The 20,506-nt window shown below is 43.3% G+C and overlaps 1 protein-coding gene across 9 annotated transcripts in view; it reads left to right on the top strand.

The window, feature by feature from the left end:
- LOC125989407 (IQ motif and SEC7 domain-containing protein 1) overlaps positions 1 to 20,506 on the top strand; it is a 73,568-nt gene that overhangs the window by 37,807 nt on the left and 15,255 nt on the right. The window contains exon 1 of one of the 9 annotated variants that reach the window (XM_049755762.2): positions 1,022 to 2,664. The exons of 6 other annotated variants lie outside the window; for them this stretch is intronic. In XM_049755762.2, the coding sequence (XP_049611719.1) occupies positions 2,588 to 2,664 (77 nt within the window). In that variant the 5' untranslated portion in view covers positions 1,022 to 2,587. Of the gene's footprint in view, positions 1 to 1,021; positions 2,665 to 4,459; positions 5,577 to 17,896; positions 18,192 to 20,506 lie in introns of those variants that run through there. 2 more of the 9 variants (XM_049755761.2, XM_049755763.1) reach the window with 2 other exon arrangements.

Below are 20,506 nucleotides of genomic sequence, written 5' to 3'. Positions count from 1 at the left end.
CTACTTTGCGGATTTCACTTATCACGGGGTGGTTTTGGAACCAATTATCCGCGATAAACGAGGGATTACTGTATTGTACATGTGTCTCTATGTATTGATAAATGGTTGTTTCGCTCTCATTTGTTCTTTTGCAAACTGATTCAGCAAGCCTTGTAGTTAATTAATATGAGTAGTCACGTTGAATCCCGTTATAATCTCCTTGCTATGCCATAAACATTCCCATGCTTTTCGCCGACCCTCGTTGCCTTATCAAATTGGCAGTGCACAACCTGAGTACTCCTTGAGACCTCGCAATGGCAAGATGATTCTTTGCAGCTGGCCATTTTCTACTAAAGTGTTTATGGAGTGCACATCACTCGGGGAAGGTCATGGCGAGATGCTTTAGGGCAGTTTATCAGTGATTGACTGGGTCAATCCCGGGGAGGCGCTGCAATGCTCAATATCAGCCATGTCAGAGTGCTGCAGTTTAATGCTGCAGCCGTAGCATTGAGACAATACGAGTCTGTCAAACCGCTCATTTATTACAATGACTGCAGGGCCAAAGCTTTTTTTATGGCCGTTAGATTTGTGGTACATTTTAGGCTTTTATTGATTAGCACAACATAAAACTGGACTGATTTTATTTTATCATACCTTCAGATGCTTATTATGGTCAACAGAGTGACTTGATAGAACTTTTCTATCCTTATCTGATTTCTCAACCGCTTTCTACAAAGCAGCAATGTTTGATTCAATTTAGTATATTATTATTATTATTATTATTATTATTAAATCATAATCCTGTTAACCCCTGGTTAAGGCTGTCATTCTCAATTATTTTTAGAATTGATGATTCTATTGAATACTTCAACAATTAATTGAATAATTGGATACGGTTTTATTTGCATAAAAGTGTGTTAAAATGGCCGTATTACTGTTTATTAACAATTTATTTTTGTTTATTTAGTGGTTAAAAAAACAATTGCTAAGACTACAGCTAAGAAATATCAAACAGATTGAGGGTCATTGATTTGGACAATCTTTAGTTAAAAATGTCTCCAAACGATTAAAGACACTTTGCCACTGAATATCACGTTCCATTCATCAAAAAGGAAAGGAACTAGATTGAAAATAGTGAAAGGCATTTTTTTCGGTGACGGATGCTCATGTTTCTCTTTAATATTGACTACAGAAAGTCAATAAGTGTGATACTTTTGAGACCAAACAAATCACATTAGGAACCGCGCCGTTTCGTTTCCTGTGAGGCTCATTAAAAGAAGGAGGTGTGAATTGTGAGAAAATGGCTGATGAATGGTGTGTAGATTAATTCATTCCTTTGTGTGCCCCCGCTGCCATTCAGGCTTTCTGTGCATCCTTTGTGACACAGAAGCTCCTTCTATATTTTGAGAAGGGCGCATTCGGTGCCAGGGGGGGCAGGAACGAGTCACGCGGAGAGCCGTGGACAGATGAAACCGATCTAATGGCAACTTGCGTGTTACTCTGCATGCTTATTTGCATTTTGTGAATTAAGTGAGAAGGCCCGTATGTTTGCGTAATGATGCATCATTCTCATTGTTTGTTGATTTTCACACGACCGAGGATTGAATATTGATGAGAGGTCCTGTGTTGAACTGCAGCAGAGAAGGAACAACACTCCGTTTGTGTTCAACTGAAAACATTTTTGCCAGAAGATGCACTACAGCATCTCACACTAAATTGAATCCTAAATTGTTTTCACAACCTTAAGGTTTATGATCTTATAAGAATAAATTACATTTTTCTTCTGTATGTGACCCCACTAATCAATTCATTTTAGGAATCCCCATCATCCAACATTCTTTGCGCATAGACTCCAGAGGGGATGCCTGCTCGACACACGCATGAACACATGTGGTCATCCAAAATTGCCGCAGCCCCACCCATCCAATAAGACAGCCAATCAAATGCCTTCCTGCTCTGCTTCCTTTTGAAGCTTCTCGAGTACGCTAGTGTTGCCCGGCAACCCCAATCGGCACATTTCTGGGAGGTCCTGTGCGCATGGCAGTGGCTGTGTGAGGGAGACTGATAGAGCAAGCGCAAAAGGATGAGGAGAAACCAGGAGAAGGGCTTGAGTGGAAAGTTTGAGATCGACTGGCAACGGCAAGAGTCTTCCTCCTCGCCCGGGCTCTCCTCCACATTCCGGTACCTGTGCCGACTGAAGCTGGACTCTCCGAGGATTCTCGGCTGACGCACTGTGTTGAGCCACCGTCACAGAGGACACACTGACTGACCTGGATTGCTGCTAAACACAGCCATCACCGTTGAGACTTCCGGGGCTCGGATCCCAAGCATAGGCTTTCGCTTCAAATAAGTCCAAAAGGGGTTCCCGGTCTGCTGGCTTTTCTGGGCTTGTGTTGACAGAGGCTGTTCCAGGAGTGGTGTGGTTGTTCCTGGCAGGTTCAAGCTGCCGCGGTTGAGGTTGCGTTCCAGTAGGAGGATGAATTTGATTTCCACGCCATGAATTCGTTGGCTGAAGAAATGAGCAAGGTTGTGTTTATTTGCTGCCATGTTGTCGTTTAATGTCGTTGGATTCCAGAAGCGCGCCGCCCCTTGAACATCTGAGCCCAGGATGTGGAAGTTTAAAGCGTTTTGCTTGGATTACTGGCATGTGCTGTGCCTGCACCCTCACAACAACTTTTACAAAAGGTAAGTTGGAAGACAACACAACGTTGTTTGAAGGCAGACATTAGTTTGGGAAATTGTGAGAGACAACTTGGTCTTGTCCATCATCTTGCAAAATCACCCGTTTTATTGACTTTGTGATAGCTTGGCTATGTCTGTTTACTGAGAAGCAGGTGATGGCTAAATTTATTCCTCTCAGTCCCACTGGGAACCTGCACCGTTCACCTCTCACCTCCTGCATAATCTATGCCTCATTAGTAGCCAGTTTTGTCCTTTTAGCATGGCAAGGGAATCCACATTTTTCTTTCTCACCATCATCCTCAGATTAGATTAAAAGTTCTTTTTGGTGATCTTTGAAACTGTAAATTAAAGTGGGAACGAAGAGGATGAAACCTCTGGAACATTCTCAAACATGATGTCTTGTCCTTTGATTACCAGATGTCGGATGATTTTAACCACTGCTCATGCATGTGTGTCGCGGCTTTATCAAAAAGGTTGCCACTGCTCTCTCATGATGGATAAATTAGACCGGCAACCCCCCCGCTGCTGCTGTTGGGACCACAAAGAAGGCGTCATGTCATTTACAGCCCATAATGACAGTGGCCTCAGATGCTCCTTTTACCTAACAATCAAACTCCAACTGCTGAAAAACTGAAATGCAGCTGAGACAATTAATGCAGTTTCCGAATGAAGCTTTGTCTCCACCCTTTGGCTCAGTTTTTTTGTCAGTTTGATGTCTGGATCAGAATGGATGAGAAAGCTTGAAAGGAAACATCTCTTATATGATGATGTGTTCTCTCACGTATGGAGACAGAAGTCTCATTACTAATGCATTACTGATTTAGCAGACAACATCTTTGAATGAAGGCTGAGGGTATTCCCTCAGCTATAGATGGAACTGGAACAGAGGTCGGCCAGCGGGATTATCACATCGGGTTTGAGTCCAGGCTATGGCCTCACTTTTAAGTTTTTCTTGGTCTACGGCAAGAATGGGCAAACTGGCTGCCACCACACTCTTGAGTGGACCTCGAAATTTAATTTATTATTATTATTTATTTCCAAATACACTGGAATGTAGTTCCAAGTTGTAATGTCACCAATCACCATTAAATGGAAGATATGTCTCCATGGGCTTTAAACTGGGTCATATACTTCCTTAAACTACAGCGTGAGTAGGCCTGATAATTTTGGAGGGGGCGTTGGAATAATATGCAGGACAAACATAGTAAAATGAAAATTCTGAATGAGTTGATTTTTGTGGAAAAAAAAAGACAATCAGTTCTTGCACTTAATGTTGGTTTCTTGTTCTTGTTGGTTTTCCTTTGCACTGGGGAAAAAAAAAAAAACAGTATGGTATGTGTGGTTATTTTATTGTTTGCTTCAAACACTCTTTGAGTTAGTTTGTGTTTTATTCATGCGTGGAAAATGTATTATCAAAAACTGAAATACATTTTGAGAAAAGATTTTGCCCGTTTGCATGTATTTTGTCTGTATTTAAAGCAATTCGTCTCCCTCCCACGTTCCAAAAGTGAGATTTGTTGACGACTCACTTGTCCTTAGGTGTGAATGTGAACGTGACTGATTGTTCTTCTATAAGTGCCCTGCTCTTGCCCAAGTCAGCTCTAGCTCACCAACAACCCTAATGATTATAAGCAAATAGAAAATGGATGGCTAGCACAGGGGGCATCCATCCATCCATCCTCAGAGCTGGGAGATGGCCTGCAGTTGTGCTGTGGTCAGTATTTGCTATTGTCTCCCTCTGTCGCCACTCTGCTTTAACAGAATTACCTTTTTGCAACTGTAGCTATATTATTTGTCTGCTTCCGTCTCCTCAGGTTAGATCATGCGTGTAGTGACTTTTGTGTCAGATTAGTGGTCAGTGTCAGATGTAAACATCTTTATCATTAGTTTTTAAATCTGGGCATGTATGACATAAATGCAATGGGTCCATCTCTCAACTAAACTCTGAAGTGTCACGTGAACATTCTTTAACTTGTGTAGATTATTATCATGAAAATATTTTATTAGTTCAGTGTTCTGCTCGAAGCAATATTCTTAAATATAGTCAGTATGTAATCTTGTGCAGCAAGTGTGCACTCCGCCTAGTTGGATATGTGGTAAAGTGGACAGACGGACAGATGCACTTCAAGAAGTTTATTCACAGCTGCATAGGGCTGACGTGTCTGTGATTCTGTGGTATTTTTCTTCCTGCACGCTCTAAAGACATCCGAGTGCCCAAATTCATCGGAATATTCTGATCATGGGGGTGTAACTCATTACATCTCCGAAACCTCGTCATATTATATCCAAAGCTGTGTTGCTTGGAAGAAATTCGGGTTATTACTCAAAACAGCCTCTCCCAGATGTTGAACTGGCTTTCACCCCCCCAAGTGCAGCCTTCTCATTGCGAGCTGTGTCATTGTTGGACATGAGCCCACCTATTGCTAGCCCCATATCTTCACTCTCTTTCTCTGGTTGAAATTAACAATGTAGACCCTGCCCTTCACTGTCAAGGGGGCATGCATGAGATCACCGAATGAGGAGAAGTGAGTTGCAGAGAACTGAAAAGGTTGTGGTGGGTGGAGAGCTTTTGTTTCTGCTTTATACATCCCGCCAGGTCTTTACCTTACTTGGTCATCTGGCATCAGCTGGTAAGGGCAGCAAGTTGGAGTGGCGCCGCAGTTTGGAGACCTTTAAGCAGAGACGGGATGAAATCTCTCTGCGGGATTTTGCATGGAAAGTGAAGGATGAGGGCTGCAATTTGCGGTGCGAGGGAGTCAACGCAGACTTTATTTCCGCTGGTCAATTCTTTAGTAGGCAGTTTTTTAAAACGCTGGGCCATGCACATTTTTTTCGGGTATGTCTGAGGTCTCCGTTGATGTCACTACCGTGTGGAATGCCATGTGGAAGTACTGCATTTCCAGCCGAACAATAAGGTAGGAGCTATGGGCTGGGCTATGGGCCAGTGTGGACGCTTTGTGTTGTTTTCCTGTGCAGAAATGATATTATCACAGTTTATAAAGACATTTAAGACAAGACAGTTTACCTAATTAAAGATATCAAGTATAATGATTTCCTGAGTATTTCTGGTTTGTTTAGCTTAAACAACCAGCGTAGCATCAATGTTCTTTTCAAATTATCTATGGATGAACAGAATACCATCATCCCTGTAGACAGATTGTTTCTAAATCTGTGTCCAATTTATCTCGTGTAACATTAAGAACAATGTCGTGTGGTTTTTTTCTGGTACATTACGATTTGGTTTTGAGTCTGCAGGAAATTGTAACATTCTCGTTTTACTTGTTTTGGGCTAATCTGCTTTTGACCTTATTGTTTCTGCTTAAAGGGGAAATTAAGTCCCAGTAAACACACTTTTTTTTTTTTTTTAGTGTTGAGCAATAATCCAGCAGCAATAAACGGTGCACTGCACCATGGGGTGGAGGTCAATGTTTGTAATGTACCGTATAAGGTGGGGTGGTTCAAAGTTGTGACAGATGAGGTCAATGATTTTGCCATTTTTGGATTATGAAGCCTTTATAACAGAGCAGAAATAATTTTGGGCTAATTGGAACGATTAAATACAGAACCACACAAAAACCTATATTTGCATTTCTACGGTATCTTCACCATCGGATATTGCTGTGTCATCCCACAGGATTGTGGGTAGTGTAGTGCTTTGAAAAGAGCATGATATCTTTGAGTTGTTAACGGAAAATCCACATACAAACGGTTCCGCTTTAAATTCCCCTTTTCAAGAGCTGAGTCATGAACAGCATAGTTGTTCTTTTTTGGCAAGGTTACAAGGAATGACTGTCGTACAGAAACAAAGTTGGGACACACTTTTTCACGCTACTCAATGAGAAGATACGGTTTGGCACTTGAGCTTTCTGACAGTTTTGAAGCACACTAGCTAAAAATAAGGTAGTGTTACTTTTTGACCCAGGCAGGACTGCATAGAAACCGGCCTAAATTTGATACGTGTCTTATTCTAGTATGTCAGGGAGCATTATTTATTTATTGTGTGGATCTCGAGCCGGCGACAGCGGCGCTGCCACCTCATCCCACAGTGAATCAGCGGACACAAGAGTAGAGCAGCATGTTAAGTAAAGTCTCTCGCAAAAGGCCTGGAATGCTAAAGTGACCTGTCAGCGCTGCTCGCTAACTGACTTCCAAGACAAACCTCCAGGGTCATTAATACCGGGGAGTAGTTGATCAACGAGAACAGGCAGCGAAGTTGTTGTTCTTTGTTGCTCTGACTCAGACTTTGGGGAAAGAGGTAAGGGGAGGCCCAAAGAGGAACTACTTGTAATGGAAATGCAGTAATCTGCCCAAGCGAGCCTCCAGTTCCACTGTGGTGAGTGAAAAAGACTCTCCGCGGTGGAAAAGATTACCCCTGTCTCGGATGGAAGCCGTTTCCTGGTCAGATATCTCAGCGTGATTGTGACGGCCCGGAATGGCGGGTCTTGAGTTTGTGGAATTGGTGTGGCTTCAAATTGAATGTTTCTGTGTAATTATTGTGTTTATGTGTTGAGGAAGCCACAGTGGTTGCTATCTACATTTGTTGATTGTTTTTGCGTAGCAGTCATCTCACGCATACTAATCTGGTGGAAAACAAGTCCTCACTGAGAATCTTCTGGTTGTTTCCATGTACTGCCTTCCATAAATGGAGCACATCAATGCATGTTAATTTTTTTTAGGTAATGCCAATAATGCACTCTATTATGGCATAATAATTCAATCCTAACCAATAGACCTAGTTGTGCAATGTTTGCAACTTCAAGTGCCAGTTTTCCTTCTTTTTTTTCCCCCCCTTGCTGGAAAGTGATAATGACCACGTTTGGCGAGGTTGTGAATAAAGTCAGCTTTCTACTGCTGCAGGCTTGCTTTCTGCTAGATCCCCACTGCAGTGTCTTCGCTGCTTTACAATGCTTGAAATGAGGATGGTGGTTTGTTTTCTCTAATGCTCAAGAATGATGCCCCCTGGAGACCTTACTTGTTTGATTTGATTATGGTGGAGAAGACAATACAGACCACCAGTGGTGGTCCTAGCAATGAAAATCAGTTGCAAAAAGGCTCATGTGCTTGTCATATTTCCAAGATTTCCAAATAACCTCTGTTTTTGTTGGTCTTTTTTTGGAGGGGGGGGGGTCATCAGGATCTGACAAAAATAGCAGTGGGAATCTCAAGCCACAGGCTCGTTTTGCGGCTCTTTGGACTCTCATTTGACTTTTGTTGGCATCCTGTATTCCCTTGCATCTCCTCACAGCGCCTGCCTGCGGAATAATGAGAGTGTGTGCTGCATTAACTTATGTAATGGTGAGCAAGGGGAGGAGAGGCATAAAGGGGTTAGTGAGATGGTGGTGTGGGGGGATTACAGGGGGAGGAGTAGAAGAGAAGCGTGATGAGCTCATGCTGCTGCACTGCAGCTCTTAGATGTGCTTTGCTGCCCCCTGTGTTCGTGTGGCTTCATTGCACCGCCTCGCGCACTGATTCATGAATAATTTAGTCAGCTGAGTTTTTTTCCAACTTGGTCTGTGTGCGTGTGCGTGTGCGAGATGATGTACGTATTTACGTAGTGCTCCTTCCTCGGGGACCTTCATCATCCTGTGATGATGTGGTTGAATACATTGATGCAATAGTGTCGTGTCATGCAAGTGTTATAATCAGCTGGATAATGGAGCGTCGAGTATGAAGAAGCATTCTGTGTAATGATACAGATGTTCAATTAGGTTTGTAAGGCCTGATGGCGAGAGGGGGAATGTGGCACATGTCGTCGCTTGAAACCATCCTGTGGTGGAGGAGGTTGGTAAACAGTGATTAAACTTCAATGAGTGGCCCGATGTTGCTAATTGGTTGTGTGCTCGCCCGTCGCATTCACATGGGTTATCTTTTCATGCCTTGAATTTTTTATTCATTATTTTGCCTCTTTTTTTGACCACCCGTAGCTGTTGCCTTGACAACTGGCTTCTGAGATCTGTGCACGTGCATGCAATTGTGATAAATCCCACTTTCAATATATGCTGGCGGGCCGTCCACTGACACTGCATCACTCAGCTGTCTAGAATTGTCATTCACCAAGGTTCACTCATGTAATGTCTTGCGATTATTTTTTTCCCTTAGGCCATAATTAATCCATTAGCCGCAGAGGGTGAATCAGTGGTTCACACAGTATTGGGCTGTCGGGGATTTTTAAACTGGTCCTGTCAAAATAAGAAGCAATCAAAGCTGAAATTGGCTTTTAGTGACAAAGGAGAGATAACGCTTCTCAAATATGACATTTTGAATTGAGTTCCTAAAGAAGCTGTCACTGGCCAATGATAATTCTTTATTCCTTGCTGTTATTAAACAATAACCTTCCCATTACTTCTCTGTATTGCACATTTCTCCTGAAAAATTATTTTGGGATCTTAATAATGCTTGCAGTGCTGCCTTGACTGTGCACGAGCACCATCTGTTGGTGAATTCAGGGCCAGAAAGTGTTAGAATCTCCTGAGTCGGTTTTTTGGTTGACGTCCAATGTTAATGTCCTTCCCATCGCGGGAATCGGGGGAACGATCAGCCTTTCTCGTGAAATAGATTTGAAAGTTAGTCATCAAACTTGTCTTAACTGCTAATGGCTGCCCGCCCGGTCAATCGATTTCAAGGTTTACACCGTGAGGAAGTCAAGGGCAGAGAGCTAAGAAATTAAACAGCCACATAAATGAAGAAGAGTGAGAAAAGTACAAATTGAGGCAGAAAGGGGGGTTGCGAGAGGGATGCTCAGGAACTCCTGAAGCCACTTTAGAGATTCAAGCTTTAAGTAACAATTGTAGTAGAACGTCATTACACCCGGCAGTGACCTTGTTGTAATTGTATATTTGAGTGCACTCAAATAAAGTCAGCCCCTGAAAATGCAGAGAACAGCTTGTTTATTATACCAGATCGGAATGTGCTGTCAAACTCGGACACATTTCAAGAAGCGAGGCTGACTGGACCCAACTGGTCAGAGCCGGTCAATAAATGGCTTTAGTATGAAATGCTTCATTATTTTGTTAGCATTCTCAAGCTTTGATGTTATCTGACCACATCTAGTGTTGTTTTCCGTCTCTCTTTAGATGGGTTCTGGTCCAGAGCTCAGATTTCTCCCCCTTGGCACCATGTGTTCCGAAGACCGTGGAAAAATAACACACACACACACACACACACACACACACACACACGCACACACACACACACACACACAATTGTTGACCTTGCAGAGCTGCTGCTGCTGCATGCAGGCTGAGTGTGGACGTGTCCAACACCGAAGCACATAAATCAAGGCAGCAGCTGAATAAATGAGCAGGAAGCTTCAAAGAATGGAAATGAAGCTCGGAGAGACACAGCTGAGCCACACTGAGGAGTGAGAGCTCTGTATGGGGGTGGGGGAGTAGGGAGGGGGGTACGCGTCTTTTCATTGACGTTTAGGAGAATGCGCTGATTAGTGCGGTACACACCAGTCAAGCACCGCTGCTTGCTGCTGGTGCACAGAGTCTATGTATGTGTGTGTGAATGTGTGTGTGGAGCTCTCCTGTAACCACGGTCACCTTGGTTCAGTCTCAGACTGGTGGTAATTTGTCATCACAGTCCTGATCAGGTTGCACCACTGTATGCTTCAACCAGGACACAGCTGAGTGGAGGTAGGTTGTGTGTGTGAGCGTGTGTGTGTGTGTGCTTTGCAGGGGGTAGAAGCTTCTGAAGCAGTTCATTATGTTGTCTGATGACTGCGTGCATAATCAGCAAGTTCGTGTTTCTCACTGTGTGTAATAACTTTTTGCATGAGACTTTCCTGCATTTTAATTGTCTGAAGAAAACATAAATTTTGGATAAATACTGAAACTCTCCATGCAGTTTCATTTTTTGTAAGTTTCGTAAACAAGTATAACATGTTGCCGAAATCTCTAACCATACACTAACAGGCTGCTGCCATGTGAAGGAGTCATTGAGCCATATGTAAAGATTTACTGCACCAATACAATAATAGTACGAAAGAATAATACAAAATCGTTACAAAGAGAAAAGACGGGTTTACGTATGAAGATAAGTTTTCACACTTGAGCAAGTCAGGTCTTCGTGTGAAATGGTCACACCCCCCCACCTCCACCCCATCCCTAATTTGCCCCAGTACATTCCTGCTGATTTCCCTTGTCCTGTGAAGCATCCTGTTGACATATTTACAATGAAGACTGTCCTATGATGACTCTTGGTCCAAATGGACCTGCTCTCATTAGACTTGTTGACGGAATGGAGGGCCCAGCGAGGCAGTCATTAGAGCCAATTAGATGTCAAAAGCGTGAGACTAACTGTATTGTATTGCATGCTTGCATGCACTCCTTCCCCCTCCGCTCATCTCTGTTTTGCGTTGACAATATATTCAACTCGGTCTTGTTTGAGTTCAGCTATCGCAACATGCAGGTATGTTGGGGTTTACAACAAATGTTGAGTTTTAATTCTGCAGAACTCATTGAATTAAGATTCCGAGGATCTTCTGTTCTGTGAAATGCAAATCCGAACCTCTCTGTACTCATTTTACGATCTCGTGAGCACATTCTGTAAGGACAAATATCTCATCCTGTCAGGAAGATGTAAACGAATTGCTGACACAACTATGTTCCCTGTGAGCTGGCTGATGCAATATTTGCTGAGTACTGGTCCATTTCAATGGTTAAAAAGTTCCACTACGGAGAGAAAAGATATCTTGAATGGCTTCCAATAACTATTCAATAGACCACAAGTGTTAATTGTCCTGACCAAGCCAACATGTTTAATTTGCATTTTATTGTCCAGTGGGGAAATTGTAGATGTTTGTCATTGTCTTGTTAGCCATAAAAATCGTGCAAGACACTAAAAAATATTTTCTTGTACATTGCTTTGTTGAGTACATTTATATTTCATGTATAAACATTTAGAATTCAAGCTGTCAGTTAAGAAAGCGAGTCAAATAGATGGCACTAAGATGGCCACATGGGAGTGCTAACAATACTCCACCCAACCTTTTTGATTGACAGCTGTGTGTGTGTTTCAGATGCTTGAGCTCAATGACAGAATAAGGTCGATATTCTGCACCCTCCAGTTGTCCCGTTTTCTGACGGGGATGTCTGATTCATATTTAATCTTGGAAATCTGAGAATAAATAATTCATTTATTACATCGCTAATGTGTTGCTAATCTCTGCTTGAAATCGATTTTAAAACACTGTCCTGATATAATAAGCACATTCCCAGAGGAACTATCTCGTGGGATGAGAGAAGAGACACGCTAATAACTAACTGAAGGGTCGTGTAGGGATCGATGAGGCGGCAGAGGCCATAATATAGAAAGTGCTGTGCTATATTCGAAGCCCATTATTTCTCCTTGATGACAACAATTGGCTCATTTCAGGCCTTCATGAGCATTCGAGTTGTAGATGACTGATTGCCAAGAAAGACTCAGGTCACTACTGTGTGCTTAAAACATCCAAACATCTTTGGATTTGTGTGAATTAAATAGCCCTAATCCTAGAATTGGATTTTATGAGCCCTTGTTTTCGCATGGACACTCGCTGCAGCCTCAAGCAACCCAGCAGCGCCTTATAAAATAAACAAGGTGCTGTGTGACCTCTCAACAACAGGTTTATATTCTGAAGAAGCGACCTCCCCGGTTCTGTGAAGTTCTCCCTCACATCCTTCCTTGTTGCATATGTTGAAATATAAGAGTTGCTGACTTGGGCCAACCGGGTCTCGTGGAAACGTGGAATGAATGGAACTTGCACACTCAGGATATCTTGTTGGACTGGAATACGCGTCTGAATCCATTTCTCAGCGCTCGGCTCATGACCCGCACAAAAGGAGGAGTTCTTCCTTTTCCTGCTTTGTTCCTGTTCAAGAAGGTGGAGGGGGATTAGTGATTTATCTTTTTGATTATCGTTTTTTTGACGCCTAGAATTAAAGAGAACTCCTGCCATGAGTGGCACTTCTGTTCTTTTCTGATATTTCTAAACTCTGCCTTTCACTTGGGATGATTGTCTATAACCTTTTGGAGCAGGTTAGCATCCTATGCATCACAGAGGACATACCCCCCCCCCCCCCCCCCCCACACACACACACACACACACACACACCCGGGCAAGACACCCAAGTTGCACAACCTAATTTATAATTAATACATCTCCCAACCATCGTATTTGTGAGCACATAGACAGGAGAGCTGCGAATCATAAATAATTTCCTCATTAATTTAGCTTCCTTTGTAAAGGTGCCGTCAACCACGGCTTCCAATGAATATTTAAAAACAGATGATGAAGTTTCTATTGCGGCAGTTTACAGGCAACGTAAACCGATCTTGATTGCAGACCAATAAATGTATTTGACCAGTGACCACACACATGCACACACACACACACACCATTTGACAGCACCTGTGGGAATATTGTCGGTCGGCATTATTGGCTCTTCATAACATCTTGCCATAACTGCCACACAGTTTTTCTCATCATTCAAAACAAATGAAATAACAATGAATTCCCAAAGGCTGGTGAAAATCACACTGACAATTTACAACTTTGATTCAATTTGTGTTCAACCCCTCCACATTAGTCTCTTTTTTTATACAGACTGATTTCACTACTGTCACCTTAATGAGGTGATTAGTGTGTAATTTATGATGTGCTTTCATATGTAGAGCAGAAACTTTATGATCTTGAATCACATAGCGACAAGCCAAGAGTGACGGCTACCATTTGTGCGTTCTGACCTGACAATAAATCTTGTGCCATATTGTCAGTTCTACCGTGTAAGGCCCGCTTTCTCCCCCTGGTGCTCGTGTTCTATCCCATCAAGGACTAAATAGACGTGATGTTGTTTGGCCCGGCAAGCCAGGAGGTTCTCCTCCCTTGTGGGCTTCAGATGCCACGAAAGCACTTGTGGCTTAGCCAGGAAAAGATGCAAGACTGAAGGAAAAGTTGATTCCATGTCAATATCACGTGCACATCTTTTATTTGTGCTGCAGTCAGCCCTCGAAACTCATTCGTAGTTCGCTGCTAATGAAATCTTGCAAGGGATTTTTACGGAATGAGCTGCAACTACATCTGCCGCTTATCTGATTCCCGGTGCAACGGCGAGTGAATGCAAGTCGATTGGAGCAGCAATTATTCTTATTGTAAGCCTTGCAGTCAATATAGCCAGCTCATTGATGTCACTGAATTGATCGTGACTGAATTGATTACATTGCCAAGCGCTCACACATAAAAGGAAATAGCATTTTGACAAGAACACGTATGTTTATTTCTCACTAAGATGACAGGTGGCGAGGAGAAATGAGTTTAGCATGACTGACAAAGCAGATTGGATTGATTTTAGCATTTGGGGAAAGTATGTGATGGTTGATTGGCCACCACGGAGTGATTAGTTTTGGGGAGCAGATGGCTTGAAGACATTACTTTGCTTTACAACGACTGAAAATGGATCATGATATCGGAATATTTTCTTCATTGGCACGGATGCATTTATTCAGATTCATGTACGTATACACATCATCTTATCAAGCTTGTTACTGTTGTGGGTTTCCAGCTCTATCAAGGGACTGCTTTTTCAGCCTGTCCGTGCTGCTCAATCAGCTGATTCTTCCATGGGCTGATGACCCACTTTCCGCCCCACCCAGGCATTCAATAGGATCAGCTGATCCCGAGTTATCTTGGTTGGCAAATATCATTGAGGGCGTCTCATTTCAACTGCTGCCCACTTTGCGTGTGCGCATGACACCGCAAACACATCAGCTCCATTTTCTTCGGGACTTTTCTCCGTTAACCGTGTCAAGTCACATGCTTTCATTGATGCTGCACTCCTCAGCTTGCAATATTATTTTTTACAAATAGCTTAACCTTTTGCGAATAAATTAATCATGACTGAACCATTACCGTACCCACATATTCTGTTTAGGATAAAACAGGTGGGATTCTCTCACTTCCCTCAAACGGATCCACCCGGACCTACACCTATTACAATCCCATTTTCCTTTTGGAAAAAAAACTTTTCGTTTGACATCCTGCCTCTTTAATAACCCGTCCACCCTCTCCGCCCTCAGCTATTATAAACACGCCTGACCTCAGTGCTCCCATATGACATCATTGCACATTTCTTCTCTCCCTCGACCTAACGTATGTCTTGTAGTATTATTTCTAACCAATGAGTGGCACTGTCACTCCGAAACCCCCCCACCGACTCTTTCCCATGGTGGCCTGTTTAGTGTGCCAGTGCCTGTCTCTTATAACCGCTTCAGTTATTTATACCCGCTGTGGTGTTTATCACATTCACAGACAAGACTCCTCTGACAGAAAACCTCAAGAGATGCTCACATTGTTATTGCCGAAAATAATAACATGCTGATTTGCTACAATTGCAGGCGTGAGTTTACATCAGCAGTTTATTCCTGTGAATGCTTTCTCATGCTCCTCATCGTCGCATTGTTCATCCCTCTCGCTCACTCGCAGACTGTTTACCACATCGGGTCACCTCACATGGGTATATTTTTAGATCAGACAATTGCGCTGTAGTGTATTTCTGTCGGGACTGAGCTTTGTAATAAGCTTCAGAGTAATTTGCTGGCTGGGCCAGCAAGCAAACAGAGAGGAAATTGTTGCGAAAGGACAGTGTAAAAAAAAAAAAATGGTAACGCGACACCGTACGTGACCTCCATATGTCTTTTATATAGAGTGAGACCGATCACATATGCATGCAATCAAGGCCGCAGCTTTGCCAGAGTTCCATAAAACAAATTTTACTGCATTGCGAAAAGTAGAACACAAACGTGGTTTGATTGTAATGGTAAAAAACGTCTTTGTTGGCTGAGCGTACACGCAAGAAGGCCCAGACAGGATGCATCACTGGATGTCTGAATACATGTGCTTCAACTGTTTCCATATTTTCAGCCCACCTGACTGGCATGTGTGTTTGAAAAATGAGAGGAAAGCAGAACAAATCTTGGAGTGAACATGCATAAAGTCAAAGATGGTTCTTTTGGACCTATTCAGATGATATTTCATTGATTTTCTTGGTTGGCTGACATGAGAATTGTGAAGCATTTCTGAGGCGACCCAATCTTTAATTCCTTCTTTTTTCAGGAGCCGTTTATAAACTGTAACCCAAATTATTTGTTCCTAAAGGGGAAAAAAAACGCCCCTCCCCTTCTATACAAAGTCGTCTGTATATGCTTTTGTATCAAACTATGACATCAGGCTCTTGTAATTGTTTCCAGACCAGGCAAGGGTTGAGTTTTCCTTTTTATTTTTCATTTCTTCGCACAGGTTTCAGTCTGAAATGCAAACGGTATATAATGTCACATAGACGTTCCACAAGCATGTGACTGACCAAAGTTTCCAGGAAGAGATCTGTTTCCTCTGTCATTTCAGTTGATATCCTTGAGTCTACTTTTGTCTTTTGTAATTCTTTGCAATGCATGGGAAAGTCTTTGTTTTTCTTTCTTTCTCTAGATAGCACGACATCTGTTTGTGTATCGCTGACCTCCATGTGCCTCTTTGACCTTGTGTAACGTGTAATGCGTCTAACTCGGGGAAAAAAAAGGAGGACTCGTGGAGGGTGATGGAGTAGGCGCAGAAATGTAGAGCAACCATATGTATCGAGTTGAAGAAATGGTGTTTTATGAGCGGCGAGAGGGCCTCTGCTTGGAATTTTCAATGACATCATTCCACAGTAGAGAAGCCAGCAGGCTGAACTCAGGAGAAGGAGTGGGCCTTCACCAGACGGGATGACTAGACAGGGTCGTAACACAAGAGGAGATGCGGAGGCAGACGGAGAATTCCACTGGATTGGGTCCTTAACAATATAATGCAGCAGTTTTACCTTGGATTTTTCAAATGAGATCATTTGAGCTGAGCTCTCCAGATAGCATTTTGCTAATCCGACCCTTGTGTGCCTCGCTGAAATATTGATAATAGGCTCAGGGCTTATAAATGTCAAAACGAAGCTGTGATAGTTCTTATCTCATTCCCAAACAAATAAACGTAGCTGTTTCTCTGATCCCGGTGGTCTTGTAGGATTACAACGCCCGCACTAAGACCTCTATCAACACGCACACATTTGGAAAACATATTTAGATAACTCGTTCTACTAAAGCAACATCTTAAAGCGATTTTGGTCCCTAATGAGTCTGTTTTCTTTACCGGCACTCAGGAGGAAAAAGATTTGGGTCGTGAGAGTGGAAGGGTTGCGTGATAAGTGAGTCCTTGTAAGTTGACTCTTTGTGGCTTTAGCATTAGCAGCTGTAGGCGCTAGGAACCAGGGCCGAGATCCCAAACCAAAATAGAACGCACGTCCAGTTGTGCGCATCGTCATCATTCATGATTGTGACTCATTTGACTAAGCTGCTATGTCTGCCTGTCTGCCTCTAATTAAAGGACACTGGCAGCTTTCAGGATAGACTGTTCCTCTAAACTTCTCCTTCCAGTTTCCTGTGTCTGTTGTCATTAGACAGAAAGTACCTTTAACGGAGGGCAGTTTACCCCCCCCCCCCCCCCCCCCTCCCCCACCCCCCCGTCTCTCTCTGAGGGGTGATTAGTCTTCAACTCTGTCGCCAAAACAGACTCACAGTTAACGGATCAACTGCAAGCGTGAAGGAGGATGAAAAAAACTGGAATCTTTTCAGAGAAGCGTGCCGTGGGTGAAATCGGTAAAAGGAAAAAGAATAAAGGAAAAGTTGAAGATGCTCTAATGTGTTGTTCAGTGTTTTACAGATGAAAGACACTGTATCCACTCTAGTTCTTTTCTTAGTTCCCGTCACTCCACAGCCTTGAGAGGCTCTATTAATAGAAGTGCTCTCTTCAATCTCGACTCACTAAAAGATCAGCAAACATTTGTCACAGCATCTCTTCGAAACGGTCCTTTCCTGTTTATAAACCCAACTCATTTGTACCTAAATAACCGTCCCACTTTTTACGTTTTCGATTAGCTGATAACACAACGGAAAAATGTGATTTTCTTACATCCTCTGCCTTGGGGTCATTTGTGTGTCCCTTCCCTACAGGATGAGTTTTTTTTCCATCCCCTTCTCTCTCTTTCTACCCAGCTACACTAACCCTCCGCCCACTTTTCCCCCTCGCCACACCCCGCCCTCTTCCATAATGCTCAGGGTCTGGCAAAAACCCACACTCCCTGGCGTCCAAGCCTCCGCCCCCCATCACACTCTTTGCAGCCCGGCGCAACTAGAACACCGAGGAGGAAAGCTCTAACAAAAAAAGCTCTAAAAACTCCCACTTAGCTCTGACCATGTCTGCCTATCATCAACTGGGAGCATTTTTTGCTGGACCAAGTGACGGCTTTGACTGCACGGCGCTTGGGGATTCAACCAACAATTGCAGATGGCACTTTGGAGATGAGTTTGGCCATTAGAGAACGCTTCTAGGCATCATCAGTAAGGACAGTCGAGACCGGGAGGACCCCTGATGTTCGGTGGTGTGTCTTGCTCGTGGTGGACAGCATGTGGTGTTTGCAGTGTAACTCCGAGAAGACTCAGTCCCTGCTGGAGCTTGAGCTCAATGGCTGGTAAGAGTAATTGGAGAGTTTCAAATGGGAGTGTTTGTTTTTAGTCTGTTTGTGTATGGGGGGGGGGGGGCATGAATGTGTTGTTATTGGATGAAGTTGAGCTCATAAAGCTCTATTTATTAAACAGCAGAGAGACGCCCTGTGTGTCCACTCACTTCTTTGCCCTGCCCATAATCCACATCACGGTTTACCAGTCTGCGGCTTTTGTTAAGAGAGTCACTTAACGTCATCATGGTGTGTTTCTTCTCACTCACTCTGACTCCATTTGTGAGTTGTGGATTGTTCTCCCTGCTTGAAGGGCATTCCTGTGGCGTGTCACGGCCCTCCTGCTTCCTGGACATGTCTGTGTGCTTTTTTTAACTAGCTGGATCCTCAAGGGCAGGTGTTGAGTGCACGCTGGAGGGTGGTTGGATCATTCCGCATTGGACGACAAGTGCCATCGACTCTGTTGTTGTTGTTGTGGTTGGGGTTGTTGTTGAGTCTTGACAGGAGGGAGGAGCAGTGCCGCCTTGATTCAGACAGAATGAGGTCTGGAAGTATGCAAGGGAGCCGTATTGATCTGTGATGACTTTTAAGTCCTGTAAGCGCAGCCCACATCACACACTCAATCACATTATCTGTGCAGTGTCTTTGTTTGAGGCAGCATTGAAATACTCAAAAATCAAAGCCATCCTCAGATCAAAAGCGTACCTCACCAAAAAAATTGTTTGCTGCGTAATATTTCTTCATCACCTTTAGCATAAAAGCTTTTGTGTGTTTCTTTGTCTGTTCCTCTGGTTGGGTTACTTAAAGTATCGAGCGATAATTATTTGGTGGATGGAAACAGGAAGAAGGTTTAGTATTTCTGGAAACAGCAATACATGATCAGATCATTTTAAACACCATATGGTTCCAGTCAACCTCAGGGACATTTGCAGGTCCCATGTAGGTACATCTGGTAATTAAAAAAAAGGGAACTTGTGGACTTACAGTATGCTATTGGATAAGAGTTTTCTATTTTGGGGCAGATTGCTTGGGAAGAATTGGCGATCCGAAGAGTGGGCTGGACGCGTGGTTGAAAATGTAGTTGCTACTTATTAGTCATTTAATGTTGAACATCTGCTCATGCCTCTAGTCAAGTACATTGGTATTATTAAAGCCATGCTCGTGTTTGACTTTGCAGTTGTACGTCTAACAATAAGATGAAAAAGACCTTCAAAGCGTTTTGATGTGGCGACAGCAGGCACATACAACTGGGGAGGCTTGATGACAGTTTGTGATTTGTAGTAGAAGCTCCAATCCCCGCATCTTTTGAACCTAAATGTTTTATGATACTCCTGTCGACTATGTTACAAACTCCCACTGAGCGACTGTCAGGCTGCTGGTTGGAGCAGCATCCAAGGTAGCAACCATGCCGAGCGGCAACTCGCTGCTCATCAACCCAGCTTTTGGCAATGCTGGCCATTTGGGTACGACACGACTAGTTCTGGGAGCGATTGTGTTGCTGTGTGGTCCTCCAACCTTCCACCTGAGGAATTTATTTCCGTTAACGTGAGGTTGTGAAGGCTGCTGCTTGCATCTGCATTTATGAGCTCTCTGCAGAGTAAGGACATCTGCTTTTGTTGTCTTTGGAGCACATGTCGTCTGTGCGTGCGCGTCTTGAATTTTGATATTGAGGTGTTGCCAAATATCATGGAAAAAAATTGTCTCGGGTGAATAGACAGATGAAGAAAGCAGCAGGGGGGCTGGATTACATTTGTATACCGTATGCTGCTTTTGGGTCATTACTCATACTCGACTTAAACTCGACTCATTTTGTGCTGCCTCCAGGAAAACATGATGCATTTCCTTAGCAACCCATACTGACGCCATTAAAAAAATTAACAGGTTTTACATAAATGTCATTTGACAAGAAGGAAATGCTTGGCCAATTTTCTTGGTTCTTTAAATTGTGAGGTGGAGAAAAAAAAAGAAAAAAGCCTGGTAGGAGAGTTCATTTTCTCACAAGTGTTTCCAGAGTGCAATTATCGCTGTAATTGAATCCCAATCAACTAGTCGACATTTTAGCTGCATATTGAAGGAAGATTTATCTGAGTAGTCAAGTGGGGAGTTGGACTGATTCATTCCACCGCTTCTTCATTGGAAAGGCAGCAGCTCTCACACTTCCTCTGTAGCGGCAGTCTGCTCTTCATTAACCTTCCTCTATTCCCAGACCTCCTGTAGATGTGACTCTGCTTTTCCGGGATGGAGGAATGTTTCTCCCTCAGGTCCGACTGAGGCCTGGGCAGGGGTTTTTGGAGAAGGGGGGAAAAAAAACTGCCCTCGCAGTTCCCTCA

Source organism: Syngnathus scovelli, chromosome 2, assembly GCF_024217435.2.
Source record: "Syngnathus scovelli strain Florida chromosome 2, RoL_Ssco_1.2, whole genome shotgun sequence".
Taxonomy (NCBI): domain Eukaryota; kingdom Metazoa; phylum Chordata; class Actinopteri; order Syngnathiformes; family Syngnathidae; genus Syngnathus; species Syngnathus scovelli.
This window is presented reverse-complemented; position numbering and strand designations above follow the sequence as displayed.